This window comes from Eretmochelys imbricata, chromosome 1, assembly GCF_965152235.1.
Source record: "Eretmochelys imbricata isolate rEreImb1 chromosome 1, rEreImb1.hap1, whole genome shotgun sequence".
NCBI classification, from domain to species: Eukaryota; Metazoa; Chordata; order Testudines; family Cheloniidae; genus Eretmochelys; species Eretmochelys imbricata.
Genome location: NC_135572.1, coordinates 208,720,833 through 208,747,716, shown reverse-complemented (window position 1 = coordinate 208,747,716; position 26,884 = coordinate 208,720,833). Strand labels below are relative to the sequence as shown.

Sequence of the window (26,884 nt, the reverse complement as noted above, 5' to 3'; positions counted from 1 at the left end):
CCTTGCATGGCAGCTGCTGGAGCTGGCAAGCTGGGAGCTGTGGCTGTGTGGAGCGGCAGGGAGGGGCCACTGAGGGTAAAAGTGGGAGGCATACTTGGGGGTGTGTGACCAAGGGTACCAGTTAGGGAGGGCAGCCCTTCCCACATCCCCCGCGAGTTTCGTACAGGAGGTGTGCTCCCAGACAGAGCTCTTAACTGCACAGAATAAGGGCATGTCTACACTGGCAAAGTTACAGCACCGGCAGTTACAGCGCTGCTCAGAGAGCGCAGAAGGAAAATAGCTGTTGTGTGTTCACTCTGACAGCTGCCTGCGCAATAGCGTGTTCACACTTGCGGCACTTGCTGCGCTATTTGGAGCGGAGCACTCTGGGCAGCTATCCCCCAGAGCACCTCTTTCTCTTTTGCCACTAAGACTTGTGGGAAGATAGAGAGGGCCGTGGGGCATCATGGATCCAGTTGCAATGCCCCGTGATGCATTGCTTCGCATCCCAGCAATCCCTGTGCTTCCATCCACATTTGACGCCATCTTTCAACGGTTTGTGTACTGCATGCCCTGCCTCTTACAGGCTGCAGGAATGGATCCCAAACTGCTGACCAGTATGCTGCTTACTCTGACCAACATGTCATGAGCAGCAGTGGAGTTATTCCTTAAACTACAAAGGCAAGAGCAGTGTGACATTGATCTTGCCATGCATAGTAGCTACAACACGAGATTGCTTGTGGCATTCATGGAGGTGTTGACCACAGTGGAACGCGGTTTCTGGGCTCGGGAAACAAGCACTGAGTGGTGGATTACATCGTGATGCACATCTGGGATGATGAGCAGTGGCTGCAGAACTTTCGGATGAGGAAAGCCATATTCATGGGACTATGTGCTGAGCTCACCCCAGCCCTGCGGCGCAAGGACATGAGAATGAGAGCTGCCCTGTCATTGGAGAAGCATGTGGCAATGGCACTGTGGAAGCTGGCTACTCCAGACTGCTACTGATCAGTTGCTATCCAGTTCAGAGTGGGAAAGTCGACTGTTGGGAGTCATGTTAATGGAAGTGTGCAGGGCTATTAATCGCATCCTGCTCTGAAAGACCTTGACTCTGGGCAACATGTGTGACAGTGTGGATGGCTTTGCATAAATGGGCTACCCTAACTGTGGAGGGACAATAGATGGCGTGCACATTCCAATTCTGGCACCAGACCACCTCGCCACTGACTACATTAATCGCAAGGGGTGTTTCTCAGTGGTTCTCTCGGCGCTTGTGGATCACCGTCGGTGTTTCACAGACATTAACGCAGGCTGGTTCAGAAAGGTGCATGACGCACGCATCTTTCGGAACACTGGCCTGTTCAAGAAGCTGTAAGCAGGGACTTTCTGCCCAGACCAGAAGATCACCGTAGGGGAAATCAAAATGCCCATTGTGATCCTGGGAGACCCCACCTACCACTTAATGCCATGGCTTATGAAGCCATACATAGGGCAACTTGACAGCAGCAAGGAGCAGTTCAACAACAGGCTGAGCAAGTGCAGAATGACTGTTGAGTGTGCATCTGGCTGTTTAAAAGCCAGTTGGCGATGTCTGTATGGGAAGCTGGACATGGCCGATGACAATATTCCTGTGCTTATAGTCATGTGCTGTACGCTCCATAATATTTGTAAAGAGAAGGGTGAAAGCTTCACTCAGGGCTGGACCGCAGAGGCTCAGCGCCTGGAGGCTGAGTTTGAACAGCCAGAGACCAGGGCTATTAGAGGGGCACAGCACGGGGCCATAAGGATCAGGGATGCCTTGAGGCAGCAATTTGAAGCTGAAAGCCACTAATATTTGTTACTATGCTCAGGATTGCAGTGCTTGGAATGCTAGGAGGTGACTGGTGCACATGTTGCAATAAGGGGGTTTAACATAATTGCATGTTGCTTTGCAGTGCTCTTTTTGCTTTCACTTAATAGAATAAAGATTGCTTTCAAACCAACACAATTCTTTTAATAAAAGACAACAACCAGAGGAGAGAGTCAAATGACAAAAATACATCAGCAGGGAGGGGGATGGGGGAAGGGAAGGTCTCCAGAAGAGGAGGGGTCCTGGGACAGCTACAGATTTGTGTATGTCCAGGGATCGTACCCAACCTTCTCCTTTGGAGCGGGTGCTGTACTTCAGCAGGGCCAAACTGCAGACGGATTGGTGTTGAGTGCAGTAGATAGTGGGAGTCCACACTGCTGGACTGTGAGGCGGGAGTAGTGGAATGCTGCATGTAGAGAGTGGAGCCAGGAGGTTGATAACAGTGTGTTGGGGGTTGAGGGGTGGGGGCGCATGTGAAAGTTTTGTGACAGCAGCTGCAGGGGAGGGCAGGTGTGGAGCTGCTCAGTTTGAGGAACTAGTATCACCTCGAGCGTGTCCACTTGGCACTCCATAACATTTAAGAGCCACTCCGTGGCTTCTTTCTGGTGTGCCACGGTCTCCTTTCGGTCCCTGTTCTCGCTATCCCGCCACTCCTTCAATTCCTGTTTCTCAGTGGCGGAGTGCATCATAACCTCACAGAGAAAGTCCTCCTTAGTTCTTCTTGGCTACTTTTTAATTCTGCACAGCCATTCTGTTGCCGATAAGGGAGGCTGACCTCCCAATGTCATCTCTGTGAAGTTTAAATCATAGAATCATAGAATATTAGGGTTGGAAGAGACCTCAGGAGGTCATCTAGTCCAATCCCCTACTCAAAACAGGACCATCTCCCTAGGTAACCCATTCCAGTCCTTCACCATCTTCCTAGTGAAATCGTTTTTCCTAATATCCAACCTAGACCTCCCGCACTGCAACTTGAGACCATTGCTTCTTGTTCTGTCGTCTGCAACCACTGAGAACAGCCTAGCTCCATCCTCTTTGGAACCCCCCTTCAGGTAGTTGAAGGCTGCTATCAAATCCCCACTCACTCTTCTCTTCTGCAGACTAAATAATCCTAGTTCCCTCAGCCTCTCCTCGCAAGTCATGTGTCCCAACCCCCTAATTATTTTCGTTGCCCTCCGCTGGACTCTCTCCAATTTGTCCGCATCCCTTCTGTAGTGGGGGGACCAAAACTGGCCACAATACTTCAGGTGTGGCCTCACCTGTGCTGAAGAGAGGGGAATAATCACTTCCATTGATCTGCTGGCAATGCTCCTACTAATACAGCCCAATATGCCATTGGCCTTCTTGGCAACAAGAGCACAGTGCTGACTCATATCCAGCTTCTCGTCCACTGTAATCCCCAGGTCCTTTTCTGCAGAACTGCTGCTTAGCCAGTTGGTCCCCAGCCTGTAGCAGTGCATGGGATTCTTCCTTCCTAAATGAAGAATTCTGCACTTGTCCTTGTTGAACCTCATCAGATTTCTTTTGGCTCAATCCTCTAATTTGTCTAGGGCCCTCTGAACCCTATCCCTACCCTCCATCATATCTACCTCTCCTCCCAATTTAGTGTCATCTGTGAACTTGCTGAGGGTGCAATTAATCCCATCATCCAGATCATTAATAAAGATGTTGAAAAAAACCAGCCCCAGGACCAACCCCTGGGGCACCACACTTGATACTGGTGCCAACTAGACATGGAGCCATGATTACCACCTGTTGAGCCGGACAATCTAGCCAGCTTTCTATCCACCTTATAGTCCATTCCTCTTATAATCCATACTTTTTCACTTGCTGGCAAGAATACTCTGGGAGACCACATCAAAAGCTTTGCTAAGGTCAAGATATATCACAGCCACCACTTTTCCCATATCTACAGAGCCAGTTATGTCATCATAGAAGGCCATCAAGTTGGTCAGGCATGACTTGCCCTTGGGGAATCCATGTTGACTGTTCCTGATCACCTTCCTCTCCTCCAAGTGCTTCAAAATGGATTCCTTGAGGACCTGCGCCATGATTTTTCCAGGGACAGAGGTGAGGCTCACCGGTCTGTAGTTCCCCGGATTCTCCTTCTTCTCTTTTTTTGAAGATGGGCACTCTATAAAGAAGCTTACAAGAAGTGGAAGATTGGACAAATGACCAGGGATGAGTATAAAAATATTGCTCGGGCATGCAGGAGTAAAATCAGGAAGGCCAAATCACACCTGGAGTTGTGGCTAGCAAGAGATGTTAAGAGTAACAAGAAGGGTTTCTTCAGGTATGTTAGCAACAAGAAGAAAGTCAAGGAAAGTGTGGGCCCCTTACTGAATGAGGGAGGCAACCTAGTGACAGAGGATGTGGAAAAAGCTCATGTACTCAATGCTTTTTTTGCATCTGTCTTCACGAACAAGGTCAGTTCCCAGACTACTGCACTGGGCAGCACAGCATGGGGAGGAGGTGACCAGCCCTCTGTGGAGAAAGAAGTGGTTCGGGACTATTTAGAAAAGCTGGATGTGCACAAGTCCATGGGGCCAGGTAAGTTGCATCCGAGAGTGCTAAAGGAGTTGGCAGATGTGATTGCAGAGCCACTGGCCATTATCTTTGAAAACTCATGGAGATCGGGGGAGGTCCCGGACGACTGGAAAAAGGCTAATGTAGTGCCCATCTTTAAAAAAGGGAAGAAGGAGGATCCTGGGAACTGCAGGCCAGTCAGCCTCAGTCAGGTAATTGGGAAGGATGTCATGGTTGACAGTATAAAAAGCAGCACAGAGGTCAGGAAGGCTGAAGAAAGAAAGAGTGTCAGATGAGAGGAGAGCACTTAACTGCCAATGGGTGGCAGGTTCTGCTCCAGACTGGGTTGTACAGCAATGCCTGCTGGGCAATTTTAGATTTTAACTGAAAACCATTTTGTTTTGTCATTTTTTGTTCTGAGTTTGAGAAAAGGAAGGCATGAGAAAGTGTCGTATGAGTATCAGGTGTGATTATACCTCAACTTCTTAGGGTTTCAGCTGTATCCAGGTCAATTCCAGAACAAAGAACAGAAATTGCATCCACCAAGTCCATAAAGTTGATGATTATTTTCATGATTTGTATTATTTATCTGCGTTCAGCACTGTTCAGAATATGTAGTCCCTGAGCCGATGCATATAAGATGTGTAACTCTGGATAAGATGGCTCAGATATTTAAGTATGACGTGTATAGTTATTGACCACATGTTGTCACACCTTCACTGTGATGTTAATGTCTATGAGTGGAGGCACTGATGGCAATAGTTTTACTTGAATAAGGACTCGAAGATTTGACCCTCCAATTTTTTTCAAGAGGAAGAGCTGCCCAGAGCTCCTGTGCCTGTTTATTTTTCTTGCCTGCCTGCAGTTACCATGATATACCTCAGAAGTCTCAATTTTTTTCTGAATTTTAAAATGTTGAATTTTCTTGGTGTTTAGTTTAAAATATTCTCCTGTGGAAACTGCAACTCAATCACTGCAGTGTTGTGTTTAAGACCCTTCTGGAAAGTAGCTAGCCTTTAAACAGAAGCAGTGTTGCCAACTCTCATGATTTTGTTATGAGAGTCTGATAATTATTGTTTTCTTAAAGCCCCAGCTCCTGGAGTCAAGTGATATGTGATGATTTCAGCCTTCAGTCTTAAAGAAAAATGAAGTTTCCAGCTGTGACTGTGGAGAAAGCTTCAAAATGTGACCCCAGCACACCCTAAAGGCTCAAAAAGCAGAATGTACATAAAAAGAACACCAAATATATTATTTTTACATAATCTCATTATTTTAAAGCCAATCTCATGATTTTTGGAGAGCCTGATTCATGATTTTTGAACATTTGGGGTTGGCAATACTATGAAAGTGACTTGAAATTGTCCGTTTCACTCCTGTTTAAAGTCAGTTTCTAGTCTATTATTTGTAGTGGGGTAACACACCTAGAGCCCCAGGCAGATGCGGTATAACTCAAAGGGCCTTGCCCTAGTAGGATGTTTCCAAAAGTTAAATGATCTACTCCAAGGTTGATGAACTGCAAAAAAGTGATAGAGAGTAATCTATATTTTTCTATATTTCTTTCAATTGTTGTATTCAAGAGTTAGTAACAAAGTAAGAACATACATTAAATGTTTAAACCTAACCGGTGTCCCTTTTGACACAAAATGTCAGAACATGTTAGTATTAGAGCTGAGTGGGTCCAATATTTATTTAATTTTCTTTCTTTATATAGGAATTAGAAATTATTATCTAAAAGGAGCACTGTATCTAAGTTATTATCTGCAAAAAAACAAGAGTTTTCAATTGCCCAAGTAGCCTCTGGAATCACGGTTAAAGTTGCCTGCCCCGCCTGCAGCAAAATCTGAAATGGCGCCCTGGGTATGACCTAGGCTGCTGTGTGTGTGGGGACTGGGGGCGGGGTGAACCTTTAAATTGTGCTCCCTGCTCTCAGCAGGTATAGTCACCTCTAGCAGAAGCTCCTAGCCCCACCACCCCACCGCAGGGCAGAAGCCCCAAACTCCCCCCTCTCAGTCTGGTAAGTGTGGGGGACTCCACAAGCTTCACCCTAACTGTAAAAGAGCCACAGTTTGGCTCCCCTGGTATATACCCTACATGGCTCTCTACACACCCAAGCAGTGCCTCTCATGTCTACACTGCTGTTTGTAGCAGTGTAATGTCCTGCTGCCTCCCTGCTGTCAGAGCTGTTCCTCACTATGATGAAAGGCTCTGTCAGCAGGGAAGGGCTCTGGGAGGGAGGAGGCAGCTGGGAAAAGGAAATGGCTGCCAGAGCTTTCCCTGCTGTCTCCCCCCTGCCAGAGCTTTTCACTGTTGCGTGTAGCTACACGTACCCTACTCACCGCTGCAGGTGTAGACAAGGTCTAAGTTTTCTTTTTCATTCTTTCATCCCATTACTCGTAGTCATGCCATCGTGGACCTTAGTGAACCATTTCCCTCCCTCCATCCTAAATGCTTACACTGTGAAATATTTGTAGACTGTTACATATCTTTTTTTCTCATTCCCAGTGATCAATTAGCCAAGCTGTACGTGTTTAGTTATTTTCCTCCTAAAACAGTTTAAGGAGTTGGTAGGAACAAATGGAGAGGTGAAGAGTGAATAAAATTGGAAGGTCAAGGAGAGAGCCCTCCACTCACCCTACCTATCAAATGTAATTTCTTTATGCAAAGTTGACCCCTGCCTTTGCTCTGCCAACAATGCTGAGCTTGATTATGTCCTTTTTTCCCCACAAACACATTCATACATTCCTGTATACCAACCTTTGTGAATTGGAAGAATTCTCCATCAAATTTCATAAAGCCACCACTTTATTCTTTTTAAAATTCCTCCTTAAAACCGGCTGTTCTCATGATGCCTACAAATGATGGCTGTCTGGCATTGGCTAGCCAATCAGCCTCCTGTTACTATGTTGACCACTGAAACACCTTACTTAGGCCTTGTTTACACTTACCTGGAGTTCGACTTGCAGTGATCAATGGATCGACTGCAGATCGCTCTTCCATCAACTCCTGTACTCCACCGGAATGAGAAGCGCAAGGGGAGTTGACAGGAGAGCGTCTCCAGTCAACATTGCATAGCCTGGACCCTGAGGTAAGTAGATCTAAGTACGTCAATTTCAGCTATGTTATTGACGTAGCTGAAGTTGCGTAACTTAGATCGATCTCCCCCTGTAGTGTAGACAAGGCCTTATGCATCTTTATTGTAAGGTTTGCAATTGGAGCATGTGAACATATGATTAAACAGGGTGAGATTTTCAAACTTCCATACAGTGTGAACCCCAGCCAAAATGCTTCTAATTTCACTGCTTCTGGTTCTTATGCTGGAGCCCTGGAGATGGGCTGATGGGGAAGATGAGTTGGACCATGGAAGGGCCCTGGCAAGGGGCAGGGTTGCCATAAGGAAGAAGTTCAAGGAAAAGACGCTCAGAAGACAGGGAGAGTAACTGTCTCCCTTACTCGTTCTCCAGCGTAGTTTGATACTCTCATTATGGAGATATCACCAAAGAATGACCACATGGTATACTTTGTTTTTGTTTTGTATTTCTGCAGTGTTGAGTTTGGATCCTTTTTTTCATATCATTTGGCATACATTCTTCTAGGAAATATGTCAGCACATTTGCAGCCTGGTAGTTCTGGTGCTCATTTGTTGGTATTTTAATAGAGCATAATTTGCCCTTGTCATGTATATTCTAATAAATAGAATAATAATAGTAAATAATAGTAAATATTCCTTTTGTTCATAAATAATAGTAATATTCCTTTTTGTTCATAAAAGTTTAGTTTTGAAATATCTTAATGCTCTAAATTTCAGGAAGTTACATTTGGTATTTCGTAATTCTTCAGGCTAGGAACTTGGAATTCTTTTTCGTTTATTTTTTTCAACAGCAAACAAAATTCAGCTTCTTTTTCAATTCTAAAGGCTAGTATGTGGACAAATTGAAGAGAGTCAAGCAGAGGGCAACGGAAATTATTAGGGGGCTCGGGCACATGACTTATGAGGAGAGGCTGAGGGAACTGGGGTTATTTAGTCTGCAGAAGAGAAGAGTGAGGGGGGATTTGATAGCAGCCTTCAACTACCTGAAGGGGGGTTCCAAAGAGGATGGAGCTAGGCTGTTCTCAGTGGTTGCAGATGACAGAACAAGAAGCAATGGTCTCAAGTTGCAGTGGGGGAGGTGTAGGTTGGATATTAGGAAACTATTTCACTAGGAGGGTGGTGAAGCACTGGGATGGGTTACCTAGGGAGGTGGTGGAATCTCCATCCTTAGAGGTTTTTAAGGCCCGGCTTGACAAAGCCCTGGCTGGGATGATTTAGTTGGTGTTGGTCTTGCTTTGAGCAGGGGATTGGACTAGATGACCTCCTGAGGTCTCTTCCAATCCTAATATTCTATGATTCTATGTCTGCAAGTGACATCCTAAAATATTGCTCACATTGTGCTAATGGAGCATTCACCAATAAAGAAATTGTTACATTGTATTATGGAAGCGTTTTGTTTTATATAGCACAATGCTGCCACCTGATGGGAGAAAAGAAGTAGGACAATGTGTTTATGCTTATTTAAATTTTGTTCCAAAGTGTGGCATACATGGCAATACTCAGTATACATTATGGATTTCATCAGCTGCCTTTGGTAAAGAAGTAATCTATGTAAGCTTGTTTCTTAAAACTCAAAAATAAGACTTTTTTTAATGCATTTATTTTTTATTTTGGAAAATCAACAGGATAATTGGAAGCCTAGCATTGCTTTTGTTGTTGGGAACAAAATCGAGGATGAAGTCCACACACAAGCCTTGTCTCTTGCTGTGCAGGTGCCACAGCGGAAGCTCTTCAGCGAGGTATCGTGGGAAGGAATTTTGGGACAGGTATTTAAAATGGTTTATTATTAAAACCTCTTGAAGACTTGGTAGCCTTTTCCTCCTTAGCCACAAGTGCTGCTGTGTTAATTTAAAATTAATAGATTAGTTTAAATAAGAAAACAACCCTATTAGGTAAGCTAGTCCATCCTGTGTCAATGCTGTGTAGTCCAGGGCTTTGTCCAGACTAGTTTTAAATGTCCAAAGTGATGGAGCCTTTACCACATCCCTTAGAACAGTGCTTCTCAAGCTATCTGATGTGGGGGACCAGCCATTTTTTTTCCAATGTGCGCGTAGACCGGCAGCCAATGGCTCGCAGACCGGCACCGGTCCACGGACCACCACTTTGAGTAGCACTGCCTTAGAAGATTATGACAGTCTAATATATCTTACTGTCAGGGAGTCTGAGGGTAATCAAGAAAAAACTGATGAAGATAATAAACACAGTACTGCACTTTGCTTTTCTTACAGATCATGGAAGCTGGAAATCAAAAGGGAAAAAAGGATAAAGACGTGCCTATGTATTATGAGGTAGGTTAAAGCACTTATTGCAGAGGCAAAGTTTTTATTGCTTTTTTAAATAATTGAGCTAAATACTTATAATTAGTTATGTTTTGTATATTTGAGTAAAAAATGACTCTTGTCCACTGGATACAGCTTTTAAAAACATTTCTGTTGCCAAGATGCCAAAACTGCTTCCTTTTTGTTGCATCTTAATCAGTCCATATGAACTATTTGTAGACAAAGCAAATGAGGAGCAAGGTGCCTTCTGGGACATGGATTTCTTTATGATGCTTGTAATATATTCTCTGGGTATATTTTAATGGTGTTTCCATGAATTCTAGAGATACAGAGCTGGGATCTGTTCTCCCAAATGTTTTCAGGTACATAAAAGGTTGTTACAAGGAGAAGGGAGAAAAATTGTTTTTCTTAACCTCTGAGGATAGGACAAGAAACAATGGACTTAAATTGCAGCAAGGGAGGCTTAGGTTGGACATTAGGAAAAACTTTCTAACTGTCAGGGTAGTTAAGCACTGGAATAAATTGCCTAGGGAGGTTGTGGAATCTCCATCATTGGAGATTTTTAAGAGCACGTTAGACAAACACCTGTCAGGAATGGCCTAGATAATATTTAGTCCTGTCATGAGTGCAGGGGACTGGACTAGATGACTTCTCGAGGTCCCTTCCAGTCCTATGGTTCTGTGTTCACAGCAGTTGATGTGCTTAAACCCTTCTGCATCAATGAGAAAATAGAACTCTAGAATGCAGCATTGATGCTCTAGAGCAGGGGTCTCATGCGGCCCGCAGAGTTATTTCCTGCGGCCTGCCATAGGCACCGACTCCACCAGCAACCAAGCTCCCTTCCCCCCAGCCAAGCGCACTGCATCCCTGCTCCTCCGCCTACCTCCCAGCGATTCCCTCTACCAAACAGCTGTTTGATGGCACTTAGGACTTTCCAGGAGGGAGGGGGAAGGAGCGGGGACGCGGCACACTCGGGAGGAGGTGGAGAAGAGGTGGGGTTCGGGTGGGTATTTGGGGAAGGGGTTGGAATGGGGGCGGGGAAGGGGAGGGAAGAGGCGGGGCAGGGGCGGCGGCTCATGGACTAGACAGGCAGTCTGAGGTATGAAGTTCAGCATGTATGATTCTTTGCTGTGAGTAGTTGGGAAGAATGTTTGTTAAAAGTGGCAACATATTTTGTATGAATAGTTACTTTAAAAAGTTCCTGCCATTACACCTATGTCGATAGACTGTTAGCATAGATCATCATCAGTGTTACTGACCACATAAGGAACAGTTACAGGTGTTTATATTTTATTAAAACCCCTCTTTGCATTACAGTTTTTTAAAAGTTAATACATTGACTTTTAATAGCATACTATATTACTCTTCATTTTTTTTCATTTTTGACTATACTTTTGTATCATTGTATGAATAGATTTCAGTGATGCAACCCTCGGGCTAATGTACTTGTCCTCATGTGGCCCTTGTGGTGATTTGAGTTTGAGATTCCTGCTCTAGAGCCTACTGTTTGTGTAAACAGCTACTTGATGTAAAGTTCTAAGTTGGTTCACCCAGTGGGGTATATCTGAAGAGTTAGTGAGCTTGCTTAATACAAAGAGCACTTCCTTTTATTCTACCATGTAAACGTTTAATATACAGTTTGTGAGAGGCTATAAAATCCCGTGATTAATTAAAAGATTGCTTAAAATTTTCTCAGCCAGAGTTTTATGGCCCTGCAGACCTTGGACATAAAGGTTTTTGGATTCCTCTAAAAAGAACTTGTTTACATTTTAACTCAGTGATGACTAATAAACTTTTTATATGTCTCAGGTTTTGGTGGATTTTATAATAGGTCTTTTTAGTTGCAGTGTGTTTTTCAGTAATGCTACAGTACTATCTGAACAAGTCCCATTGGAATTATTTACAATTGACATGACTGTGAATTTTATGGAATTAACCCTCTCTGTTCTGGACTAGCCTCCCGGGCAATCTTATTCTATATTATCTGGGATGTAAAACGCTTTCAGTCCTTCTGATAGAAGGATTTTAAAGTTTGGCCCTAAGCAGAACCTTTTCATGATACCTGTATTTAATTACTAGGAGCAGTTTACTTGTGGACTGGATACTTATGAATTTCAGCTGTCAATGCTGTGTCTCATTAGCTACTTACTTTATTGCTCTGTTTTTTTTTTAAACAGAGAATATAAAATGCCTGTTCTGACCTTTTGCCTGGATCCTGTTTCCGGTCTGGCTGTAGCAAATTAAAAGATTGATCAAGCTGCCACAAGTATAAATTCTGCCTGCTATGGGCAGAATTTTGCTCCACAATATTCACTGAGGGTTCTACTACAGATTCTGCATTCAAAATTCTCATTGACAGTAATGATAAACAAGTACAGAATGAATACAGAGAGAAGTACATTATTCATTACGCTAAGATTTCTACACTTGTGTCTCAGCTTCCAGTGAGATTGCAGGTGAACTCCTAAAACTTTAATGATTTTTGAAAGCTACAGTATAATGGAACCTGTGCCGGAGTTTAGTGCCTTATTGAGGCAAACTGCACAGATATTGATGCAGGCACTATAATTGCTACTGATAGTGCTGGCCTTGATACAAGCTGCTTCAGTAGAATGGAATTTCCCTTCTTCTACTTCAGTGCAGCAGTCTACAGTGCTTGCTTTAACTCAGGAAGACTAAGCTTGTGGTCTGAATGATATCTTGTGGCAATGAGTTCCACAAGGTAATTATGTGTTGTGTTTAAAAAATGTTTCCTTGGATCAGTTTTAAATTTTCTGCCTTTCAGTTTCATTAAATATTTTCTTGTGCTTGTATTATGTTAATTTTACAGATTGGAAGACAGAGGCACTGTAGCTTTACCTATCGATTATGTATAAAAATTCCCAGTTATCACTTTGAGGGTTGACAGGTTCTTGTCCCAAGATCAGGCCCAGTATTATTAAAATTATTATATATTTGGGAACCCTGATGTACACAGTTGCAACACTCACACTATAGGAATATGTCTATATTTACAAATAATTTATTAATACATTTAGCACACTTACAAACACTCTAACTCAGTAAAGTAGATTGCAGAACAACCTGAAATGTTAGCCATTATTTTCCTCGTCACCGTAACCTTCCTCCTCTTTACCAGTGGCCATCATTCTGGCACCTCCCAAGGCTACATCTCTCTCTCTTCTCCTGCCCACAGGCTGGGATGCCACTTTTATAATATGTTAAGCTGACGCTACCATGTCTGATGCATATTCAGTAGGGGTATTTCCCTTCTTCCTTGTTTGTGTTTCCTCCCCTTACTAATGTTGAGGTGTCCTTCTTCTGTAGGTTAGTATATTCATGATTTCAACTCATTATCATATACCTCAATTCTTTGCCATGGCACTCTTGTGGTTGGATGTTCTTTCCAAAACTTTCCAAATGCTGGTGTTAGCTCATGTTTCTATGGTTGGCTGATATCATTATGGGCAAAATTCCACCTTTCACTCTACTTCCAGTTCCCCAAAACATAGGGGTTACCGTTGGGCCATTTATCTATGCCAAAGTCCATAGGCCTTAAGCCTCATGCTAACAGCTGAAGTCAATGCCTTACAGGATATAAGCCTGTAGGTTCCCTGAATATAATAAAGGCAGAATAATAAAGGCAAGGCAGTGACTATAGTAGAGGCAAGCTAGTCTTATGGGCTACAGCACAAAGAGCTCAAGGGTTAAATCTACAAAGGTGCGTAGTTGCTACACTTAATTCCTAGGCTCCCAGCCACCTAGTGGAATCTTTAGTTAAGTGCCTAAGTTCCCAATACAATGCATGGGGAGAGTTAGGTGCTTGAGAAAGAGATCTTCAGAAGGCAGCAAGCTGAGCGAGGAGCCACCTAATTCAGCCAGCAGTGAAATGCATAGGAAAGGGGTGGGGTTTAGGCCCAGATCTACAAAGGTATTTGGATGCCTACTTCCTGGTTTTTTGGGCCTTAGGCACTTGACTTACAAGCCAGAGGGAGATGCCTATCTCTGCTTGGAATTGTCAGCCGTGAACCCTCTCCTGGAGTGAGGTGCCTAAGCCAGGTCAGCCATTTTGGTAATCCATGCCCAAGCAGAAGGAGAGTAAAGAAAGAACTCTACCCAAAAGCCTGGTAGTTAAGGCACTCACCTGGGATGTGATGTGAGAGACTTGGGTTCAAGTCCCTGTTCTGGAGCATGGGTCTGCACATCTCAGGTTAGTGCCCTAACCACTGGGCTGTTCGGTGTTTTGGACACACTCAGGCACCTGGTATGTGAGGCAGCAGCCCGATCCTCTAGATCAGCGGTTCTCAAACTCTGTGCCAGGACCCCAAAGTGGGTCGCAACCCCATTTTAATGGGGTCTCCAGGGCTGGCGTTAGACTTGCTGGGGCCCGGGGCTGAAGCCGAAGCCCGAGCGCTTCAGCCCTGGGTGGCGGGGCTCACGTTACAGACCCCCCTGCTCGGGATTGAAGCCCTTAGGCTTTTGCCTCCCAGTGGGGCTCAGGTGGGCTCAGGCTTCAGTGCCCCCTCCTGGAGATTTGACTTCAGTGAGGGCTGTGAGCACATTGTTAGTGTAGGGCAAGGTCAGGGCTTGGGTGGCTTTGTGTATGCCCACTGTCAGAAATTTAGAAGTCTATAGGGTTAGGCAGCTGCTGAGTGGTAGTTTTGTGAATGTCAGTGGTGTTGAAATGGAGGATTTAGGCACTTAAAGAGGTAGTAAGGTACTTATACACCTTTGTAGATCTAGTCCTGAGTAACATATTCAGGGTCACAAAATGAAGCAATAGTAGTACTGGAATTATAAAGCAGGAGGCCTGACTTCTAGTCCTTTGCTCATTCCAGCAATAAATTAAATGTGCATTAGAACATGTCCCTCCTAAACATGACAGATAGAGAAATAATGACTTTTTCCTTTTATATGGGTTTAAAATTACAACAGACATGATAGAGACTAACCAATTTATTTGAGCATAAGCTTTCGTGAGCTACAGCTCACTTCATCGGATGCATAAAAGTGGAAAATGCAGTGAGGATATTTTTATACACACAGACCATGAAAAAATGGGTGTTTATCACTTCAAAAGGTTTTCTCTCCCCCCACCCCACTCTCCTGCTAGTAATAGCTTATCTAAAGTGATCACTCTCCTTACAATGTGTATGATAATCAAGGTGGGCCATTTCCAGCATATATCCAGGGTTTAACAAGGACGTCTGAGGAACGGAGGTGGGGTAGGAAAAAACAAGGGGAAATAGGTTACGTTGCATAATGACTTAGCCACTCCCAGTCTCTACACAAGCCTAAGTTAATTGTATCCAATTTGCAAATGAATTCCAATTCAGCAGTTTCTCGCTGGAGTCTGGTTTTGAAGTTTTTCTGTTGTAATATCGCAAGTTTCATGTCTGTATTCGCGTGACCAGAGAGACTGAAATGTTCTCCGACTGGTTTATGAATGTTATAATTCTTGACATCTGATTTGTGTCCATTTATTCTTTTACGTAGAGACTGTCCAGTTTGACCAATGTACATGGCAGAGGGGCACTGCTTGCACATGATGGCATATATCACATTGGTAGATGTGCAGGTGAACGAGCCTCTGATAGTGTGGCTGATGTTATTAGGCCCTATGACGGTGTTCCCTGAATAGATATGTGGGCACAGTTGGCAACAGGCTTTGTTGCAAGGATAGGTTCCTGGGTTAGTGGTTCTGTTGTGTGGTACGTAGTTGCTGGTGAGTATTTGCTTCAGGTTGGGGGCTGTCTGTAGGCAAGGACTGGCCTGTCTCCCAAGATTTGTGAGAGTGATGGGTCGTCCTTCAGGATAGGTTGTAGATCCTTGATAATGCGTTGGAGAGGTTTTTGCTGGGGGCTGAAGGTGACCGCTAGTGGCGTTCTGTTATTTTCTTTGTTAGGCCTGTCCTGTAGTAGGTGACTTCTGGGTACTCTTCTAGCTCTGTCAATCTGTTTCTTCACTTCAGAAGGTGGGTACTGTAGTTTAAGAATGCTTGATAGAGATCTTGTAGGTGTTAGTCTCTGTCTGAGGGGTTGAGGCAAATGCGGTTGTATCGTAGAGCTTGGCTGTAGACAATGGACCGTGTGGTGTGGTCTGGATGAAAGCTGGAGACATGTAGGTAGGAATAGCGGTCAGTAGGTTTCTGGTATAGGGTGGTGTTTATGTGACCATCGCTTATTAGCACCGTAGTGTCCAGGAAGTGGATCCAATCTACATACCACACAGACTATGCTGACAGCTTGTGCCACACGTCCTCAAAGAAACTGCAGAACCACCTGATCAATATCCTCTACAGCAAACAGGGAAAGATTAAGAATGAGCTCTCAAAACTGGATACTCTCATAAAAAAACAACCTTCTGCACAAACTTCCTCGTGGCTGGACTTTACTAAAACTAGACAAGCCATTTACAACACACACTTTGCTTCTCTACAAAAGAAAAAGGACACTAACCTTTCTAAACTACTACATGTCACAAGGGGCCACAGCAATGGTTCCCTCAACCCACCCAGCAATATTGTTAATCTATCCAACTATACTCTTAGCCCAGCAGAAGAAGCTGACCTATCTCGGCGCCTCTCCTTCTGCCCCTCCACTCCCACGAACATGATACAGTTCTGTGGTGACCTAGAATCCTATTTTCGACGTCTCCGACTCAAGGGATATTTCCAACACTCCTCTGAACAACATACTAATCCACAGAGACCTTCCTACCAACACTACAAAAAGAAGGATTCTAGGTGGGCTCCTCCTGAAGGCTGAAACAGTAGGCTGGACTTCTACATAGAGTGCTTCCGCCGACGTGCACAGGCTGAAATTGTGGAAAAGCAGCATCACTTACCCCACAACCTCAGCTGTGCAGAACACAATGCCATCCACAGCCTCAGAAACAACTCTGACATCATAATCAAAAAGGCTGACAAAGGAGGTGTTGTCATCATGAATAGGTCGGAATATGAACAAGAGGCTACTCGGCAGCTCTCCAACACCACTTTCTACAAGCCATTACCCTCTGATCCCACTGAGGGTTACCAAAAGAAACTACAGAATTTGCTCAAGAAACTCCGTGAAAAAGCACAAGATCAGATCCGCACAGACACACCCCTGGAGCCCCGACCTGGGATATTCTATCTACTACCCAAGATCCATAAACCTGGAAATCCTGGGTGCCCCATCATCTCAGGCATTGGCACCCTGACAGCAGGATTGTCTGGCTATGTAGACTCCCTCCTCAGGCCTTACGCTACCAGCACTCCCAGCTATCTTCGACACACCACTGACTTCCTAAGGAAACTACAATCCATCGGTGATCTTCCTGAAAATACCATCCTGGCCACTATGGATGTAGAAGCCCTCTACACCAACATTCCACACAAAGATGGACTACAAGCCGTCAGGAACACTATCCCCGATAATGTCACGGCTAACCTGGTGGCTGAACTTTGTGACTTTGTCCTCACCCATAACTATTTCACATTTGGAGACAATGTATACCTTCAAATCAGCGGCACTGCTATGGGTACTCACATGGCCCCACAGTATGCCAACATTTTTATGGCTGACTTAGAACAGCGCTTCCTCAGCTCTCGTTCCCTTATGCCCCTACTCTACTTGCACTACATTGATGACATATTCATCATCTGGATCTGGAAAAGAAGCCCTTGAGGAATTCCACCATGATTTCAACAATCTCCATCCCACCATCAACCTCAGCCTGGACCAGTCCACACAAGAGATCCACTTCCTGGACACTACGGTGCTAATAAGCGATGGTCACATAAGCACCACCCTATAACAGAAACCTACTGACCGCTATTCCTACCTACATGCCTCCAGCTTTCATCCAGACCACACCACACGGTCCATTGTCTACAGCCAAGCTCTACGATACAACGGCATTTGCTCCAACCCCTCAGACAGAGACAAACACCTACAAGATCTCTATCAAGCATTCTTACAACTACAATGCCCACCTGTGGAAGTGAAGAAACAGATTGTCAGAGCCAGAAGAGTACCCAGAAGTCACCTACTACAGGACAGGCCTAACAAAGAAAATAACAGAACGCCACTAGCGGTCACCTTCAGCCCCCAACTAAAACCTCTCCAACGCATTATCAAGGATCTACAACCTATCCTGAAGGATGACCCATCACTCTTACAAATCTTGGGAGACAGGCCAGTCCTTGCCTACAGACAGCCCCCAACCTGAAGCAAATACTCACCAGCAACTACATACCACACAACAGAACCACTAACCCAGGAACCTATCCTTGCAACAAAGCCCGTTGCCAACTGTGCCCACATATCTATTCAGGGGACACCGTCATAGGGCCTAATAACATCAGCCACACTATCAGAGGCTCGTTCACCTGCACATCTACCAATGTGATATATGCCATCATGTGCAAGCAGTGGCCCTCTGCCATGTACATTGGTCAAACTGGACAGTCTCTACGTAAAAGAATAAATGGACACAAATCAGATGTCAAGAATTATAACATTCATAAACCAGTCGGAGAACATTTCAGTCTCTCTGGTCACGCGATTACAGATATCAAAGTTGCGATATTACAACAGAAAAACTTCAAAACCAGACTCCAGTGAGAAACTGCTGAATTGGAATTCATTTGCAAATTGGATACAATTAACTTAGGCTTGTGTAGAGACTGGGAGTGGCTAAGTCATTATGCAACGTAACCTATATCCCCTTGTTTTTTCCTACCCCACCCCCGTTCCTCAGACATCCTTGTTAAACCCTGGATTTATGCTGGAAATGGCCCACCTTGATTATCATACACATTGTAAGGAGAGTGATCACTTTAGATAAGCTATTACCAGCAGGAGAGTGGGGTGGGGGGAGAGAAAACCTTTTGAAGTGATAAACACCCATTTTTTCATGGTCTGTGTGTATAAAAATATCCTCACTGCATTTTCCACTTTTATGCATCCGATGAAGTGAGCTGTAGCTCACGAAAGCTTATGCTCAAATAAATTGGTTAGTCTCTAAGGTGCCACAAGTACTCCTTTTCTTTTTGCGAATACAGACTAACACGGCTGCTACTCTGAAACAGACATGATAGCAAGTCAGATTAATCTGTCCTCTATTGTTTCCCACCAAACAGTGTATAAAATGTTTGTATAGTGTATATGTATTATTTATGTATTATTATTCACATATCTATTTTATTGTAATATTTTGGCAGCTTTCTGTTATAGACATAGCTGGTAATGCCACATGTAATTAAAGTTATTCAACACTTCCCATTATAAGACACTTATAGCTTTGTCAAACCCATGATACCTGTCTGCCTCAGGCTTAATTTTTTTTTTTTTGAAAGCTCCAGCAAAAATGGTTCAGCTTGTTCCAAGAATGAGATAGGGAAAACATATATTTTATGATCATGTTAAAAATTCTGGTGACCTTGTCTTTGAGAAGACCGCATGCTTTGGGGTGGGGACTTGAAATTTGGAAGGGGAGTGGCCTTTGTCTTTTGCCATCTTTGTGAAAATCTGCCTAAATCAGGCCACTTTGAAAAAATCTCCATTTGCACATGCTCAGTAGAGACTTGTTAGAGCTTTGCAGCTAAATTGTACAAGATTGCACCTGCACTGAGCATGCTCCAGCCCAGGGCTGTGACAGCTAAGAATGAATTTCCTTGCAATTGCTGCTTCTGGCTGTGGTGGACCAGAGTGAGGCCAGGAACCCAAACTGGGAGCAGGGAGACTCTCTCTTTTGTTGGCAGTGTGTTTCCTTCTAGTACCTAAGCAGTATGGAGAAGGAAGCCCTGACACAAATGCAGAAGGGAGAAAAGCCAGACCTGGGGGAGAAAGCATGACAAGTAGACTGAGACAAGAAACCTGGAGAAGGGGCTGAAGACTGGAACAGGAGATGGGGAAATTAGATTTGGCTGGTTGTGGGGAGACTGGGACTGGGAGAGGGTGAAGGAAACAGGTTAGTGGGGAGGGAATTAGGACTGGCTGGGTAAGGAGATGGGGACAGAAACAAGGAGCGAGGAAGGGGAGAGACAGATATGGGGGGGGGCGGTGGTAGAGGGGACAGGGTGATGGCAATTGAGATTAGATGAGTAGCCCAGAGCCTCTGCCTCATTCACTACACACTTTCCAATTTCTCCAACAAATGAGGCAGGGGTCCTACAGACAACAGCCTCATTAACTAGTTAGCCCTGATTAATTCCCAGAGCAGGTCCATCCTATGTACTGAATTAGGTAGGGGTCCTGTGGAAAAATGGGCATTTCCCAATATTTGAGTGCCAGAATGCAAACTTAATGATCTTTTAATGTTGTTTTGTGTGTGCAATAAAATAACACTGCCTAGCTCATTGTGTAGTTATTTAAACCCATGCAGACTGGTTGTAAAATACTACCAAATCAGTTGCCATATCCTGGGCTATGCTGGAACTTTATGCTGCCAGAGCAATATATAGGGACCATAAATCTGTTCTAAAGAACAGAAGGTTCTCCAGTCATAGGGGAATCATTGGCTGGCATTAAGTCAGTGCAGCCAGCAATATGCTCCTTCCACCCCTCCTTCCACCCCCAGCATAGGTTGCATTTTGGGGGTGGGAAGGGGCTGGAGGAGACAGGAATGAAGTGCATTGTACTCCCACAATCCTTGCTGGTATAATGTCCCCCTGAGCACCATTATAAACTAGTACAAATTGGAGCAGACCTTAGTGTTTTTATTTATTAATCTGTGTATTTTGGTAGTGTCCAGGGATCAATAAGAATGGTGCCCCGTTGTGCTCAGCACTGTACTCACACACACACAGTAGCACATAGCCCCCGCCCTGAAGAGCTTACAATCTAAATAGACAAGGCAGGTACAGGATGAGGAGAGGGGAATAACTAGGGTGACCAGATGTCCTGTTTTTAAAGGGACTGTCCCATTTTTGGGGACTTTTTCTTATATAGGCACCTATTACCCCCCACCCTCTGTCTCATTTTTTCACAGTTGCTATCTGGTCACCCTAGGTATAACATACCAGCAGAGTGAACTACATTATGACAGCAAACAACATGTTAGTTCCTCAGGGTGGGATTTTAGGAGTGGGGAGGGTTAGTTAGGAGGCGATCAGCTAAATGGAAAGGAGTGTGAAGGGAGAGGGAACATTGAAGGGAAGGAACCTGTGGGGACAGGACAAGGGAGGAGAGGGTAAGAGGGGCAGGTATGGAGTGAAGCTGAGATGAGAGACTGTGAGAGAGGGAGGGAGCAAACAGCCCATCCGCATGGGGTAGAGAAAGTCCAGTCAGAACTGTAGAAAGTTTTCTGGATGTCCAAATGTTCCTGCTTTGGTCTGCTTCTGCAGCTTCTCCTATTAGCTGGAGTATCTGGCTAGGTCCTCTCTTCAATTTTTCCCCAAGGCCAGTTGGCTGTGGGAGAGGAAAGGCACCACCTTAGTCCTAGTTTCTTCAAAGTGGAACTGATCAATTCTGGGTCGGTGGGTGCTGGGATCCAGCCAGCCTCAAGGACACAGAGTTGGGATGGAGTAATGGTTTATTCTCTGCCTCCTCAGCTGCACTGTGATCTGCTTCAGTGCAGCTGAGGACCAAGTCAATTCCGCTTTTCTTCTTTTTTCATTTTTCCTATCTCTTTCTTTGTCACTTTTCCACTTCACTGTCTAGTTGTCTCTTTTCCTCAGTGTCTGTTTTCCCTCCAATTAACTTTTCTTCTTTCTTCTTCTTTTTGAAACGTTGCTGTTTTTCCTTTTGTCTCCCTTTCTTCCTCTTTTCACCCATCCATTCCTTCTCAATGTCTTCTTAGGATCATTTTCTCCTCTTTCCTTAGCCTTCCTTTCTTTTGAATTGTGTATCTGGTCTGTCTCCCAACCTTCATTGTGGGCCTTGGCAGAAAGAGGATACCTCCGCATCATTCACCATGAGGGACTGAGGGAATGCATTTGAGCTTCAACAGTTCAGGTTAGGGACTAAGTTGCCACTTCCTTGCCTTCTACTACATTTGATGGTCAATTGCAAGGGACTTCTAGACTTGTGAAACATCTGGTGGTCTCAGGAGGAATCATCAAGCAGCTGTGGAGTGTATCTGCCCTCCAGGCCCCAAAGCTATACACTGGGCAGGGAGGGTGTCAACTTCCTTATTGATGCTATTCTGCACCCCAACTGTATTGGACCCAGGACAAAGTTTATGGCTCCGTTTCCTGATGATAGATAGTCCTGGCTACACAGCCTGCTTCCTTTGCTGCATCATAGATCCCTCTTCCTGAGGGGAACGTTTCTTGATAACAACTTTGCAAACTGAACTTCTGAAATCTGTCTCCCTCCCTCCTGTGGGGTTTTAGCACAAGGCTCTGGGCCAAGAGGTCTTTCCTTAAAAGAAGTAATCACATATTGAAAGGTTCATCTTTTTACCATATCAGCTTATAGGCATTCTGTGTGGAAAAAAAATACTTTTAAAATGAAAATGAGCCTTTTCTAGTTGAAAAGCAGTGCAATGGATTTTGATCCTATCTTCCTCTAAAATTGAACTTGTGCTGAGACTCAATATGGAAAGTTTCAACTCCAAAATAATTTTTGAGAAAGTTCGTATGATCAAGTGAAAAAGATGGTTATTATGGAAGCATGTATGTAGCCATCACCATGTCACCACTGTCCATAAACACTGTCAGATAAAACCTGGAATGTCTTTTAAAATACACTAATAAATTTAATATTTGGCAGAAAAACAAGTTGAAAAAAGGGTGTTCTTCCCTTCTACAGAATAAAGATTTGTAAAATTGAGGACATAAACTTGCTTTCTGCTGTTGTTCTCTTTGATGTTTTATGTTCTTTAGCAGGAGCTGTGGCCAGCATGCTTCTGAAGCCCAAGTATTAGCTTCATTGTATACTTTTTCTATTTTTTTCTTTATTGTTTAATCTTGTCTTATTGCTTTATATTTATCTGTTACTTCTGAGCTGCATTTTCTCTGCTACTGTTGAATGCTTTCAGTCTTTGTCTGTTATTTTCTCTTCGTTTATCTTGTTGTATATGGTTTATGTTTCTGCCCTCCCACCCCCTTCTGTTCTGTGTTTAAACCTTTCTTTATCCCTCTGAAAGTCCATTGGTCCATTTGTTCGTATTTTCACTCCTTTAACAATATATCTGTGTTAGCTAATGTCTCTGGTTTTTGCTGCACAAGTTTTACATGTCTAATATGTTTTAATTAGCATTCTTAATGTAGGATGAGTGAAGAGCTCATTGGCAAGCAAAGGACAGCAGACTGAATAGCTTTGATAGTGAAAGATGGTTCATTTCAATGCTAAGTAACTGGTTTAAATCCAGCCTAGGGGTACTATTCTTCTGCAAGTGATAGCACATGTGTCTTCCACTCTTGGTTTTTATGCACCGCTCACACAGTCGCTGGAAACTTTTCCGTCAATGGTACCCATCAGAGCAGCACGAGCACTCTCTACCATCTTGCGCCAGTGCATGCTGTTATAATGGGCCCAGTCATCCCAGAGCCCCCTCAGTTCCTTCTTACCATATGTGACAGTGGTTGGAATTTCTTGGCTTGCCTTAGCAAGTGCTCTAAGAGTACTCGTAAATGTATCATAAATATTTTAGTGTTGTAGTTGATTACTACTTAGCTAATGGTGTAGATAGGATTCGTTTTGTTTTCAGTCCCCATTTTTGGGGTTTCTGTTTCTCAGTACTGAGGAATGCTCAGTCACTGAGGCTTCAAACGCTGTGTGCACTAGGCCAATGCCTGTGAGTGACCCACACTCAAGCTGCTCAAAGTATGTAAGGGAAGCTCATATTTCGGATCATTGCCAAGTTTGCAAAAGACTTTAAATCACAGTCTAAAGTTTTTGGTCATGGAGGCAGCCCTGAGATCTCTATCAGACCCATGGGCGGTGCATGAAACTTCCCCTTGGGGAGGCAAGCTCCTTGTCCTGCCTCTTCTGCCCACAGTCCCACTCACACTGCACCTCTTCTCTGCCCCAAGCTCCACCCCCACCCACCGCTGACTCGCCACTCACCTCTTCACCCCCCCCGATTTACCTCCCTTTACTCACCTCCTCCCCCACCCGCCTCCCACTCACCCACCTGCTGCTCGCCTCTTCACCCCCCCCAGCCCTTTCCCCACCCGCCATGAGACCTCCACCACCACCTGCTGTGCAGTTGGCTCACTGCTCACCTCCTCACCCTGCTGCTGTTTCCTCCCTCCCCCGCCCCCCCGTGACACCCTCTCCCCTTTTCACCTTAAAGTAACATTCCCCAAGGAAACTGACCAGGCAACAGGTATAGCTCAATTGTCAGATAGATTCTTCTCTATGTGGCAGGGAGTTCAGTGTGTACTGTGTACTGTGTACAGAGAGACGAAAAGCCGGCACCAAACTGAAGCCTAATCTCTCCTTTTGAAAAAGTGCTTGTCATTGACAGCCTTCATTAAGGCAGTAGTTTAATCACCTTTCTTACACAGCAGGGCCGGATTAACCTTTTGTGGGCCCCTATGGGGGCAATGGAGCATGGCACAGGGAGATTGGTCCTTGGAGCAAGGAGCCAGCCAGGGGCAATGGGGCATGGCATGGTGGGGACATCCCTGCTCTGCCCAGCCCAGTGTGAGGGCACTGTTTACAAATCAGCAGATGCTGGCCTGCCCGGCTCTATGCTGCCAGCATGCCCCTTCCCTTGGGGGCGGTCCCATGCTGCGTCACAATGCTCCCCCCCGTCCAACCCCCTCTCCCCCCGACTCCCTATGATCAGAGCCCCCTGGAACTGCTATGCCAGTGCCACCCCCCACAAACGCCCCCACCACAAAAGCACAGTGCCCTGCACACCACCAGCCCTGCCCAACACCCCCCTGCCCACAGCCCTACCACAACTTCCTAGCACCTCACACAGTATCCCCACTCCCTCGCACCCCAATGCACACAGATCTCCCCCACTCGCCATTGCCCAGTGTCCTTCCCCACAGCCCTACCACCACAACTACACAGTGCCCCACACAGACCCCCACTTCCCAGCATCCCAACACGCACAGACCTTCCCCACTGCCCAGCACCCCCCCCCCAAGAGACCTCCCACTGCTTAGCACCCCAAAATACACAAACCTCCCACACTGGCCAGTGCCCCCGCCCCCTCACAGCCCTGCACCACCCCCCCACCCCAGATACACTCCCCCATGCCTTGCCCCCTGGGCCTCACTGGCCCTGCTGAGCCAGCACAGAGCAGGGATCCCCCATCCCAGCACAGTGCTAGGGAGCAGAACAGCTGAAGCTCTGGAGCACAGAGCAACCCCGTCCCCCAGGGCCCCACCCAGCCCTGCCTGTCTGGCACTGGTGCCCGCAGTGCAGTAGGCGACTTCCGCAGCCTGCTACTTCTGCAAAGCGGCAGGGAAAGGGAAAGGCAGGGAAACCCTGCAGAGCCCAAAGCGGACAGTCACCGGCCCGGAGTGGCAGCACCTGAGGGCTCCTCTCTGCCAGTGACAGAGGCGGAGAGGAGCACTCAGCCAGTTGGTGGGCCATCAGGATGCGAGGAGCAAGCGGTGGGCATGGAGGAGCCAGAAGGGAGAGAAGCCAGCAACTTGGGGTGCAGCGCAAGTGGAGTGGGCCGGGCCAGGCTGGGGCCCCTTTAGAGCGTGGGCCCGGCGCTATGGTGCCATTGGCACCATTGTAAAGCTGGTACTGTTACACTGAATTCCCTGCCAGACTCGTTTACTTAAACTGGGTTTGAATAAAATGACTAGATCAAGAAATAAACTCACTGTTTATGTGAGCTCCTCCTTGAGCCAGGTTAGCAGTTCTTCTGGGTACAGAGAATAACTGAAGGGTCGTCACTTGGAAACTGTTTTTAACCCCAATAACACATTTTTGTAGAATATAAAATCCAGCTGAATGTGGCCAAAGGCTTCCTGGGCATTGGCAAATGCCTGTTAAATGCCTTCATGATCACTTTAATGGCTCTTTAACAGTTTCAGTGATCTCTGCTATTAGGTCTCTGGAAGGCTTTTTCACTGTGTAAAGTTACTCAGGGATCCCCTCCACTCGCCTCCTCACTCCCCCCCATCCCATCTGCCACTGACTCCCCACTTGCATTCTCTCTCTTTCTCTCTCACACACACACACACACGCCTCCCCCTGCCTATTATACCTGCCGCCCATGATCAGACTCTCACTGTTCTGACTCAGCACCAACTGCTTCGGCATCAGTTAGGAGTGCGCCTCCTATGTTGCCCAAAACCCAGCACTGCTAGCCCTCTCCAGGGCCTAAGAAGAGGCATAAGACCACCGAGAGAAGAAGGGCACCAGCATCAAAATCTTCTAAGCACAGGGAGAAGACTAAAGTGCAGCCAAGACCAACGCACTCCTGTTCACTGGTGGTGCCGTTGACACTGGCACCAAGGCAGGTACTGTAGAGTCTAGTGTCCGAAGGAGTGCCTTTTACATCTACGGTACTGTAGCAACCCAAGACCATCTTGGTACTGACCATGCCAGAGGCATCTGCAGCAGTGAGAGATCTGCTGAGCCTATCAGCATTGGTATCCCCAGCTGTGCTACTCTTGAGGGCATTCTGTGCCAAAAAATTAAAAATTCTGCTCACAATATTTTAAAATTCTGCAAATTTTATTTGTCAAATAAATATGGAGGATCCAGCATGGCTTTGGGGAGCACAGGCCACTAGCTGAACAGGGGTGGGAGATCACTATGCAGCCCTCCCCTCCCCCCCCACCCCCGGGACACAGACTCAGTGGTGAGGCTGCACCTAACCCTGACACAGTACAAGGACTGGGCCTGCCCCAGAAACATACTCAAGGCCCTGCCCCTCTGTGCCAGGTGCACCAGGTGTGGGCAGGCAGTCTCAGCAAGGCAGGAGGGGCTTAGTGTGGGGGGATCCAGGTGTGGGTTGAGAGGCTTCTGTGTGGGGCAATCTGGATACTGGCAGCTCAGAGTGGGATCCGGGTGCAGGGAGGATCTGGATGCACAGAGGCTTGTTGGGGGGGTTCTGGGTGCAGTGGTAATCGGACTCTGCAGGGGGGGTCCAGGTAAAGGTGGTTGGGGCTCAGCAGGGTGGGGTCTGGGTGTGGGGGGATAGAGCTTGGCAGAGGTTTCTGGGTGTGGGGGGCTCAGTGGGGGGTCCAGATGCTGGGGGAGTGGGGCTCAATGGGGTGGGGATCCAAGTGCAGCTGATTGGGGCTCAGTG

The 26,884-nt window shown here is 45.7% G+C and overlaps 1 protein-coding gene across 1 annotated transcript in view; it reads left to right on the top strand.

The window, feature by feature from the left end:
• SPAG17 (sperm associated antigen 17) overlaps nt 1-26,884 on the top strand; it is a 296,695-nt gene that overhangs the window by 27,181 nt on the left and 242,630 nt on the right. Inside the window, exons 2-3 of the mRNA XM_077807348.1 lie at nt 9,068-9,208; nt 9,671-9,730. Coding sequence (XP_077663474.1) covers nt 9,068-9,208; nt 9,671-9,730 — 201 coding nt within the window. The remainder of the gene's footprint in view (nt 1-9,067; nt 9,209-9,670; nt 9,731-26,884) is intronic.